The sequence below is a fragment of the Glycine max genome, chromosome 10, assembly GCF_000004515.6.
Source record: "Glycine max cultivar Williams 82 chromosome 10, Glycine_max_v4.0, whole genome shotgun sequence".
NCBI classification, from domain to species: domain Eukaryota; kingdom Viridiplantae; phylum Streptophyta; class Magnoliopsida; order Fabales; family Fabaceae; genus Glycine; species Glycine max.
In genome coordinates, this window is record NC_038246.2 from 41,671,126 (window position 1) to 41,683,092 (window position 11,967).

General features: G+C 31.2%; 3 protein-coding genes across 5 annotated transcripts; 1 reads left to right on the forward strand and 2 right to left on the reverse strand.

Moving 5' to 3' along the window:
- Positions 1-255: 255 nt before the first annotated feature.
- LOC100785227 (putative protein phosphatase 2C-like protein 44) lies at positions 256-2,925 on the reverse strand. Of its 3 annotated transcripts, XM_014763262.3 has the most exons (6): positions 2,834-2,925; positions 2,500-2,566; positions 2,029-2,313; positions 1,331-1,589; positions 868-989; positions 256-727 (listed from the first exon to the last, which is right to left on the reverse strand). In XM_014763262.3, the coding sequence occupies exons 2-6, from the start codon at positions 2,527-2,529 to the stop codon at positions 590-592; spliced, it is 834 nt and encodes a 277-aa protein (XP_014618748.1). In that variant the 5' UTR covers positions 2,530-2,566; positions 2,834-2,925; the 3' UTR covers positions 256-589. The 3 variants fall into 3 exon arrangements, with proteins under 3 accessions (XP_014618748.1, XP_006589280.1, XP_003535427.1); XM_006589217.4 differs by having other exon boundaries at positions 868-977; positions 2,500-2,851; XM_003535379.5 differs by lacking the exon at positions 2,834-2,925 and having other exon boundaries at positions 2,500-2,822.
- Positions 2,926-5,683: 2,758 nt separating this feature from the next.
- LOC100499889 (uncharacterized) lies at positions 5,684-6,774 on the reverse strand. The gene is made up of 5 exons (NM_001250547.2): positions 6,706-6,774; positions 6,516-6,617; positions 6,281-6,410; positions 6,072-6,184; positions 5,684-5,919 (listed from the first exon to the last, which is right to left on the reverse strand). Exons 1-5 carry the CDS (start codon positions 6,706-6,708, stop codon positions 5,869-5,871), a joined length of 399 nt encoding a protein of 132 aa, NP_001237476.1. The 5' UTR covers positions 6,709-6,774; the 3' UTR covers positions 5,684-5,868.
- A 1,201-nt stretch (positions 6,775-7,975) lies between these two features.
- On the forward strand, positions 7,976-11,756 carry LOC100500008 (putative glycolipid transfer protein). Its single transcript, NM_001248608.2, has 7 exons — positions 7,976-8,139; positions 8,868-8,997; positions 9,714-9,769; positions 10,111-10,241; positions 10,773-10,908; positions 10,999-11,130; positions 11,398-11,756. Exons 2-7 carry the CDS (start codon positions 8,880-8,882, stop codon positions 11,431-11,433), a joined length of 609 nt encoding a protein of 202 aa, NP_001235537.2. The 5' UTR covers positions 7,976-8,139; positions 8,868-8,879; the 3' UTR covers positions 11,434-11,756.
- Positions 11,757-11,967: the final 211 nt, after the last annotated feature.

Genomic DNA, 11,967 nt, shown 5'->3' on the forward strand with positions numbered 1-11,967 from the left:
TTGATATTGAGTTTGATTTCTATAGATAAAAAAATACAAACAATGATTGTCGAAAGCCCCATACTTCAATGTGAATCCAAGAGATTTTTCAACGTGTTCACACAAATATTAGAAGTATGATTGTTCATTCCGATGCATAAAACACACGAGTAACAAAATTGTTACTTCTGTGTTTTATGCATTAGAAAGATGGAAAGCACATTGATAACAGCTACTCAAACTTCAGCTAAAAATATGGAAGTCACAATATATCAATTATTTTTATAAAAAAAGATTTTGTTAATCATAATTTAATTGTGTATAATCACTTCAGAAAACCTAAGCAACGGAGTGAGGGAGGAAAGGTTTTGACCTTGTCTCCATTTAAAAATATTCCATGAGATCTATCTTCTGTTCTAAAAATGAAGTCAAGTGAGACGTATAATGATGTAGCTGGACCATGAAAAAAGTCTGATGACTATGACCAATAGTGGTCGAATAAGGGTCAATGCTATATGGAGCTTTCGTACACAAAATTTTCAATGCATTTACCGCATTCTATAAGGAAACATCTTTAACTGCCATCATTAGGATTGCATATGGTAAGGTGTCAGTCAAAGCGAATGATTAAGCATGAGATGCTGCTTTTGCTCATCCTAATTAGAGCTTCCTTTGCCAAGCATTCAGCTGCTTCTTGTGGATCCTCTATGTGACTTATCAGATTCACAGCCTCTTGGTTTTTCATCACCTACACATATATGGAGATTCACTTGCTATTAGTTTTTTTTTTCTTATTCCTATGAAATTACTATAGTTGAGTACTTTTATGTGAAAATCTCACACTCAATTTAATTGAAGGTATATGTAATAGTTCATATTGCAGCTTACCTCCCATATGCCATTGCTTGCTAATATCAAAAACTCAGTATCAGAATCAATCCTTTCACTTCTAACGGAAAGATCAGAGCCTCTAGAATGCTTTGCCCCTGCTGCATTTCCTGATTGACATGCTAGCATGGGTCCATTGTGAGCACATGTATAGTATACATTATGAGATGTATGAATCAAAAAGATGTGCCACTTACTGATGAACAAAAATAAACTATGATATAACATATATTTGGTTTCTTTTCATTATCAGTTAATGTCACTCTGACAGAATATCATTGGAGTAGGAATTGTTTGGGATCTCAGTGGGATTTATAAACAGGAATGGTTAAGCATTTGTGTGACAAAATATATATTAATTTCTTAAGACAATGGAATAGTGAATGAGTATGTAATTGCTTCCATCCTTGACAAAGTGAAAAAGCATTCTCATAATGACAAAAAGATCTTTAGTATTATATACCTGCGAAGAATCTGCGAGACCAATGTATTTTCGCTGATTGTAGGTATGTGCCAGTTGTCTGATGAGCTATGCCATCTCTGCAGACAACAATTCTGTAATCTCCCATGTTGGCTACCACAAGTTTTTCTCCATCGATCAACATAACAGATGCTGAACCCATTCTGCATGTCTCCTCTAATTTGTGTTGCTCTCGGATCATTGCTCTTACACCAAGGTAAGCTCTCTTCAGAGCTTCCTTGCTTTTTCTCCTTATATGAGTCTGACATATATATAATAAACATTAGAAGCACAGAAGAGACCAGAAATAGGGGGAAAGGGGAGTTTATGAATAAAGCAGCTCAATCTTGACCTCTCTTTGACAATACATGTCAAGGTTATGTGAGGGAATAATAGGAGAAAATTTCATAACCCATTATTGAACATAGTCATCTTGCCATATATTACATGTTTTTCTTCATTCCCATGTTACTTTTCCTTCTTAAAATTTCTACCAAAATGGATTGTGTAAGAAAATTTCAAGACAAAATAACCAATATTTAGATGAATTAATTGGTTTAGCAGAAGCTAGTTTGTTAACTAATCAAAGTACTTTTACTCAAAATGCTCAAATTTGGGGCAAAAATGTAAAGTGTGTATATATATATATATATATATATATATATATATATATATATAGGTGAAAGGAACTGATAGATAACCTCTTGAAGCATCTTGTCAAAGAAATAAGACTGCATGTACTTGGTAACTTTGTCTCCAATTAGTGCGTCAAAGATTCCAAAATACCACAATTCTGTTTGATCCATTTCCTCTCTCTGTGCCACAACTGAATCAAAATCAGAGTCATCAGAACCATCTCTGGCCATATTACTCTCCACCACTTGATAACCATATGTCATTGGCCTCATCCATGAAGGTTTTTTTGCCTGCTTGTATTTTCTTTTTCTGCCTTCATGTCCTAGCAGAAACCGTTTAAGCCGGAACGCCTGTTCAACTCAATAGATAGATTAGCTCTTACTGTAAATTACCAATTTCTGCTATGATTTAGCATATAGCAACATCAAGGGAAAGCAAAAAAAAAAAAAAAAAACATTAAAATGCCATGCTTCAAATGGTATGCAGAGAAGCTTAATGTAACAGGGAAGTGAGGAAAGAAAAGAACATCGACTTACCTTGCGTTTGAGATTAAGATAGAATCCCATGTTTTCCCCTATTGTTTCATCAGACTTTACAGAAAATCTGAGCACATGCAAATGGCGACAAGAAAAGTTAGCAAATCAAGTTTTTTCCAGATAGAAAATAAGATGGACCTTAATTCATGTTAATATGTATTCAATTCAATATAGGTAGTGAGTAACAAATGGGATTGACATTTTCTTCCCTCCATGGCACTGACTACAAAGTGTTTATCATGGCTTAGCAATGAAACTGGGCTAGTTTTTAAAATTGAAAAGGTGTGTTTTCTTTCCTTTGACTATAGAAGGAAAGAAAAGAAAATACCCCTACCGTATAGTGAATGAAATGAAACACAAGTTCGTGACTCTCGAGTCATTGATGAATTCTAGAGCTGCTTAAATGAGAAAATTAATTAGCTTTGATTGTAAGTTATGAATAAAGTTTGAATAAGACGTAAGTCAAGGATGTCAATCTTTACTTTTTGAACTAATAAAAATTGAAATTTAAATGTATACTATTTAATTGGGTGGAGTTGCCAAATATTCTTGCCAGTGACCACTCAGAATTTTTAGTTATTTTTCCCGTGTTGTAAGTGGGTAACCGTAGGTAGCATTAAATATCAAGAGGTGTCTCGGTTGACTTCTTCAAATTTCATGTGTATCCGTTTCTATATTTCCAAAAAAAAAGGTGTATCCGTTTCTATAAATAAATGTTTAATTTTATATGATTAAAATTTATAATAAATGAATATTTTTATTATATAAATTATATTGTAATTAAAATTATAATAAATAAATATTTTTGTATATATAAATTACATTTTCAATTTATAATAAATAATTAAAAAATTATAACAAAAGCATTTGACCATGATTAAAATATCTCCACAATCTGCAACAAGGTAAACTCCCCTTAACAAGGCAAAGGACGGAAAAAAATTCTTGTAGAAATGACACATGGCACATCAATATGCATTTAGGTTGCTTAATGTTCATGAAGGTGCTTCTAAGTTCTAAATCCTGAATGTGAGTTGGTTTCATTATTCAATGTTAGTTTGGTATCGTTATAATTGTTTACTTAATTGAGTTGCTTCCATGTATTGCATTGCATGTACCTTTCCGGAAGATATGAAACTCGGTGCAAGTGATACTTTTTTATTTATTTACATTTTATGTATATAGAACGGCAGTTTTATTTAAAACATTTTTTTTTCTAAAACCATTATATATGAATAGAATCATTATTAAGATAAAATAGGAAATGGGTCTTGCTGAGTTGGTTTTACAATACATGAGTATTCTAAATCCATTAGATTGTGTTTATCAATAAATTATTTATTTGAGTGAAATTAGAATTCATTTAAGCCTTGTAGATAAAAAAAATTAGTCTCAAACTGAGAGTAATCGTTAACAAAACTAATTAATATTTCGCTCAATATCATGCTTAAAAAAATTGTTTTTAAAATTCAAACAATGAAAAGTCTTCATAGTAGTACAAATTTAATTGAAATAGTAGTAATTAAATATACTTTTAATATTATACAGTAATATTAAATAACAAATTGATATAATAATATAAGAAAATTAAGTAAATTTATAATTTAACATATAATTAAAATTATAAATATAATTAAAATTTGTAATAAATAAATAGTTTTAATATATAAATTATATTTTAAATTTATGATAAATAATTTATGTTATGATATAATGTTATCTTTAATTATTGATAATATTTAAAAAAATATACACATTTAAGTTAGAACTAAATGTGTTAAAAATGATAAATTAGAAGAAATACGAATTTATTAGGAATATATTTGAATTTAAAGATAAAATATATTTAACATTAGTCATTGGTTTTTGATACTTTGTTACAACTTATTAAACCACCAAAATTTAAAAGCGTATTCTAAATGCATGTTAGTGTTTAGTTTGTCATTCCAAAGGATTGATGGTGTAAGTCTCTAAAACTCAGACCGGAGGACACTCCTAATCTCCAGAATAAAATAAAATAAAAAAATTGATTGTAAATGTGAAAAGATAAGAAATTGGAAGCTTGAAAAAAAAAGTCTTACAAATATATAAGAGAATCTTTTTGTTTAATTGATTTGTAGGTTTTTTAAAACGATCAACTAACCAATTTCCGACTGCTCAATCTAATCTACCATTTGAGTTAGATCAATCTATGCATTTGATGGAGATTACAAATGTAATTTATGTTTCCATTAATTAATGATAGTTTAGAAGTAGGATTTCTAGATTGACGCCATTATCCAAAAAAACACATTATGCAGCGCATTTTTCTGAGAAATTTTATAAGATTCGAAATCATGTAATCTCATCCAACCTACTTGTGACACAACTATCTTTCTCCTTACAGATCACAGATATAGACTAAATGGATTCCAACTATCTTTCACTTTGTAAAGGGAGTTACATAAACAATTAAAAGACAAATGTATTGTTTTCTATTGGAATTAGTACTCTAATGAAAAACACATCAATCTATTATCAAAATAAAAAAGGGCGAACGTGAAAGTACTTCAAAATGTACAAATAACATTAAGAATGCAGTCTGTTTTTGAATTATCATGATCCAATCACATTCACCAAAATAAATTCCACAAGGCATTTTTGTAATATCCCTATTTAATAAATAACTTAAATATATAGTAGTAGTACCTCTCCATATTTAATTCATTGTTTGTTTGAGTAGAAATAAATAGAAAATAGAATAAAAATACTGAATTTCCATTGTTTGATAAGAGTGAGTTGTATAGTTGGGTTTTAGAGGCGTGCTAATAAACCCTCACAACATAAGTTAATCTTTACGTTAAAAGTGAGTTGTATAGTTGGGTTTTAGGGGCGTGCTAATAAACCCTAATGAGAATAAGAGCCTGTTCGCCAAATTATATACTACAATTCAGACATATCATTGCATTACTATTGGATGGATCAACAAATTCAATTTCATAAAAAACCAGACACTGCCCACGGGCTAATTTAACTACATAGAAGTTGTTCATGTACGACACGGCATGACTACCATTGTACCAGTGTTAAGCAAATGTTGAAACTACATAGCCGAACATTCTAATCACAAAGCCTATGTACTTAATAAATATAAAATTATGGGGAAAAAACCAATTGCAACTCTCACTTGCAACCTCTGGGAATATAAGTTAATATTGAAAATAATATTATAAAATCTGCAAGAAAATGCAAAGTATTGAAACTTGGAGTACTGACATAAATCCCTAACAGTAAACCAAACGTGGTTCAATGATGATACTTGAAATCTCATAACAACCAAGGCAAGCAAATTCATAACTAAAATTTGAAGACTATAATGTGAAGTTATGCCTAAGCGCTCTTCTTCAGCTTAGCAAGCTCTTGCCTTACAACCGCTGCCCTCTGCACAAATTAAAAATCCAAATATTACAATGAATACAACCAAGACCCACATTGACATAACAGTACAGTGGAAAACACATTTCAGTTTCACTATGTGTAACCATGACATTAATTAATAAGCACTACAATCAAACAAAAGAAAAAGAATATACCTTGATCTTGGCTAACATTATCTTGAACCTATCAAAATCATTGAGGGATGCCCTTCTCTTTCTAACAATGAGTTTTCTACCCCATGAACTCTTCTCCCACTTGTTCTTAACATCTGTTCATTAACAAGTAGCATAAACAAATTATTTTCAATTATAACCAAACAATACCAATAAGAGTCATAATAACACTTGAAAGAAAAGCACCCTACCAGCATCCTCCATGGCTTTGACAAGATCTTTCTTCTTAGGGACCCTCTTGATGTCAATCTTGATGTCGGTAAGGGAAAGCCTTTTGAAATTGACTTGGGACCTCACCATATCAGGGGCATCGACAAGTGCCTATTATTATCATCAACAACAAAAAACAACTACTTCTAAGAAAACATGCAAATGGGTATGCTTAAATGTGATCAAAGGTAAGAAATTGGGTGGTGGAGGGGTTACTCTGTTCTGGTCAATGACGTCGACGATGACGACGAGCCTGCCATATTCCTTGCCGTAGTTGATTTGAGCAACCCTCCCGATCTCAACGTACCTCTTGAAAGGCTGAACAAGAAACAGAGAAAACACATTAAGAATACGAGAATTTGAAAGAGAACAAGTGGTGTAGAGTGAAGAGAGGAAGAGGAATCACCATTTTCGGCTGTGGATTGCAGAGAGGCAGAGACGGTACGGGGGTGGAAGAACACTAACACTAAACTAGGGTTTGGTTTGGTGTGTTCTGTTACTTTTTTAAAAGAACCTAAGATCCACCTTAACATGGGCCTCCCTGTCTGTGGTTTCGGTTTGCACTAGTGCCCAAGCCCAAAATATCACCCAACTAGGCCCAAACCCAATATTATCTTCTTTTTTATTTATTAATGGACCAGACTCCACACATACGGTACCAAAACAATTATTTAAAGCTCACAAAAGTTAAAGTTACATGCGCAAAAAATTATTTTTTATAGAAAAATTTACAAAAATAACTGCTATTTTTTATATTACAAAAAAATGTAACGTTATGATTAAAATTTATTAAATACTAATATTATTTAAAAAGTACACTAAAGGTAATAATTTACACTTAAATTTATTTAACTCATTCAAAAAGTTAATTATATGATTAAAAGTGGTTGACATAAATAATTTAACACTTTGAGTCCTTAAAAAGTATCTTCAATGGAAATTACTTATATGAGTTTTTTAATTTTATATAAATGATTATTGCTTAATAATATTATACCATAAATAATATATTTTAAAATATCATAGAACTCATAAAATTAATTTAAATACTTACTTTAACCATCTTAACATTAAGTAAACTTTTATTTAAAATACTTGAATCTATACAAAATTATAATAAAACAATCTATATAAATAATTATACATTATAAATATTTTAATTAAAGTTTGAAATTTGATTTTTGATTTAAACATGAACTAAGAATTAAAAATATTGTTTTATTCTGAAATTAATGAACCCGGAAAAAGAGAGATTACAACTATATGCATGAAGTAACTTGAAAGAAATAGACCTTCACTGGTTTTTTGTCCACATACACTGGTATTGTCAGATGAAGGAAATATAGGAAGATTCGTCAATCAAATTTGTATACGTACTACTTTGGAACTACGATCATCTCCGCACGTTCTGTAGCAATAGATCTGAACGTCACACCCCGTGATAAGATTAGCACCAACAAAAGATTAAAGAAAAAAAAATACAAATTTATTCTAACTTTCATTGTGCTATATGTTTTAACTTAATTTTATAATTTTTTGAGGAATTTTATAAATTTATTGGTTTTTAAAATAATATTGTTAATTTTTCCAACAGGATGGTTTTTTTTTTTTATCCTAAAAACATGTATTTTTTCTTTTAATTTTCTTATTTAAATTTTAGGACAGAAATTCCACGTCTCCTTTGGAATCCAAGTGTTTCCTACAATTGCTCTCTTCCCAAATCGCCACCAAAACAAAATAAAAACAATAATAATAAAGAAAATTACTTATAGATTTTTGTGATACGCCTGCAGTTGTTGTTCTCAGTCTAAGATCACCGTCGAGGTCTTCCCCATTCAATGTATGTCTATCTCAATTGTAATTTTTTCTTCCTTTTCATTGATCAATCTTTGTTTTTGTGTTGTTTCTGAACTCAATTATGACATTTTGGAAAATTTAGCTCATGTGGATGCTTCTGAACTCAATTTAGCTGTCGGGTTATTCCTGCTTTTGAATTTTCCGTGTTGATTAGAGATCTGGAATTCTTATTATTTCATCATACCTTGGTTTAGTAAAATTTTGATTCTTTGATCTGGCCTTCGAACTTTCCACCTCTATCTATAATCCATCTAATCTCAGTGCGTTTTTTTGTCTTGTATTTGCATTTGGTGATGAGCAAAATGGGAGTTCAGTTATGTTAAGAAAAACAAATTTTGATGATCATATACTAGTTAGATGTACATAGCTATATGCATCATGGGAAATAGGGACTACTCACCACAAATTATTGTTTTAAATTATAAGTTTTAATGCGTTGTTAGTGCAATTTTCTTTAAATTTGCTTCTTTTCATCGTTTTGATAGTGTGATTTTTAGATATTTCCGACATTATTCACCTACAATTGTATCCAGACTTTACTGTAGTATTCATGCCTGCTACTGATGAAAGTTCTGTATTTTTCTCCCCTTGATTTCATATTTAGAAATTTACCAGATAGAGAAAAGAAAGGGAATCCATTTATGTACTAAATTTGATCTCTGTTAAAATTTTACCTATCTATTTATTGGGTTTTGGCCATGTTATGTGCAGCAAAGCACAAAAATGGAGGTGACTGTTTTCACTCCTGCACTGGAAGGAATTAAGCTTGTAAAATCAGAGCAAGGAGAAATTTTGACCCAGCCTTTCTTGGATGCTTGCAAGCATATACTTCCTGTTATAGGTACAAGCTCATGGTCCCTTAAATTGTTACTGTCGTAAGACAAAGGATAAAGAAAGGCAAAGCTGTTATTTGGACCTTTTTCAGTGTTTTTTTTTTTTTTCATTTGTTTGTTGTGTTTTATTTTGTGAGAGGAACATCAATGGCCCTTTACTTCTTTTGAATAATCTAGTGTGTTAAACAATATTATATTTACTACATATTAATGGATTTTTCTCTCTCTTTGAACAAGATAAAATGCATATAAGTGATATTTTCTACAGTGGATTCTGCTCTCCTGTTCTCCTGCTTCTCTCCATCTCACTTAAAAGTTATTCAAACATATATTGTTATATAAATTGGGAGAAAAAAATTGTTGATCTTAGTTTACCTAACAAATTTGGTGCCCGTATTACATCAAGCTCTTAGTATCGCTACCTGCTTGACATGTTTCTTGGTTTTTCAAGTGCCTGTAATCTGTATCCTTTTTATTTATAAGGAGAGAGTTTGTTAAAAGGAAAAGGAGTAAAAAAAAAAATGGAGGCTTGTGAACCCTTCAGGATAAAAAACTTATACACATGTTAATCTCTAGAATGAGTGTGTTACAATCTAACTTTAAAAATGTATAACAAAATAGATTGTTGACCTTTTTTTGTCGGGTGATGCTTGGTTAAGCCTTAAATGTATGACAATATTAATACTTACAGTTATCTGATGGACTAATACTTTTCTTTTGACAGATAAGTTTGGAGCTGCTATGGCCCTTGTTAAATCTGACATTGGTGGTAACATATCGGTAGGTTTTTGTCACCCATTTCTATCTTATGTGCTCCTTTTTTTTTGGGTACATATGGGTCATCACATGCATGCTTGCAGCTTTATATGCAATATTGCAATACTAATGTGCTTTTTATTTTTTCGTATGACATGCTTTGGTTATATAGTTTTACCATACTTGAAGTGTAACTTGGATGTTGATCCATTTTTCTATTTCATGTGTAACTGGCTTTTATATACATTCTCATGCTTTACTTTTTATACAACTTTTAGTATGGATTATGTACCCAAACCTTTTATATTGGTTCAAAACTTCAGATGTTATATGTTCTCACTCTATGATGCGTTCTTTCAAAGCAGAGATTGGAATCTAAGTACTCCTCCAATCCAACCAAATTCAACTACCTGTACAGTTTGGTACAAGTTGAGGTTGAAACTAAAACGGCTAAATCATCATCCAGTTGTACCAATGGACTTCTTTGGCTTACAAGGTAAAGAACACCAAGCAACTACTATTTAACTAGTAATTCATACTGTTATTGCATTCCCAAATCTGTTATTTTCGAGAACTATTTCTTTAATTTGTAATATTCCAATCATAGAGTCTGTTGTCCATGAGTAAATAAACAACTTACCTTTCTAAAGGCACTGGAAACTTAAGAAAGAAAGCACAAAGGTTCTTCCTTCCTTCAACACCTTACCCCTTAATTCTTGCCTACCCTCTCAATGCTCTCATCATTACATCTTCCCGCCCACCAATAACAGAATCCCCCTATCATTCTCACCTCCCTGCTTCTACGTTACAGACTATTAAATTGGAGTCAAAATCCCTTTTGCCTAATTCGCTCCCCTTTGCTCTTCTAATGTAAACCTTAGTAATAAGAGGATATTTATCAATAATTATAGTAGTATACTAATTTTTATTTTGTGACTAGAGACCTCAAGAAATGGTTATTAGTTGCATTTAATTCTTGTATTTTAATTTATGATTCATTTATTTCTCTGACCTGCAAAACTTTCAGAGCAATGGATTTCTTGGTGGCATTGTTCCAAAACTTAATTGAGCATGCAGATTGGTCAATGTCACAAGCCTGTACAGATTCCTATAACAAGACTCTAAAGAAGTGGCATGGCTGGCTTGCAAGTTCAAGCTTCAGTGTAATGTTTTCCATGCTCTCATCAATAATGTTCTTTTGGTATTCAAAATGCTTTTGTGACATAGTGAATGACTAAATGCTCTACATACAGGTAGCGATGAAGCTTGCTCCTGATAGGAAGAAATTCATGGAGGTGATACAAGGCACTGGTGATATCAGTGCTGATATACAGAAATTTTGTACTGACTTTTCTCCTATCTTTGAAGAGAATCACAAGTTTCTGGTAAGATATCTTAGATTTTGTTTAGCTTATCGGTGATCATTACTAGCAGTGTCTAAATGGCCTGGAATAGGACATTGAACTGCAAGCCTTATGTTCTGGATTAAGCCATACATATTCTGGTCTATGTGTGTATTAAATTAAAAAAAAAATCTAATCTCTTTATCTAAGCATTCAATTAATAACACCTAGCAGTTCCATGAAAAAGATATTATTTTATTATAGTTTTAAAAGATTGTAGGAACTTAAAGGCTTACTATTTTGGCACAGGCTCGTTGTGGTTTGGATGATATGAAGGCGTCATGAAGTCACGGATTCATGATCAGAAGTCTCTTGATGAATGGCTCTTGCATTCTTACTCTCATGTTGAGTACTTAAACTTTATGTTTCTTTGTTGGCATCCAGACCCAGTAACATGATAAACATTCTATAACTTTAATCATGTACCGCAGATTTCTTGTTTTGTGCTTGGTGGTATAGAATCATGGGATATAAGCACAATTTTGCTTGGCTAGAAAAAACTTTAACACTAGTTTCGCATGTTGTTAATTTATTTTATAAAAACACAAACTATTAGTTTTGAGGCTTAGTGATACTTTTATTTTCCTTTTCAGTTTGGACAGTGTGGTTTAGGTTTTTTATTTTTATTTTTAAATTAATTAAATTTTTCTGTTTAATATCAAGTAAGTTTCGTTTGATTATATTTTTTTATATTCCATTCTATTCAACTCACAAATCAAAACATTATATTTATTTCAAAATAAAAAGTCTCAATTTTTTCCACTTCAACTCTTAATTTGACATCCAATAAGATCCTTCTATTTTTATTAAAATTTCACT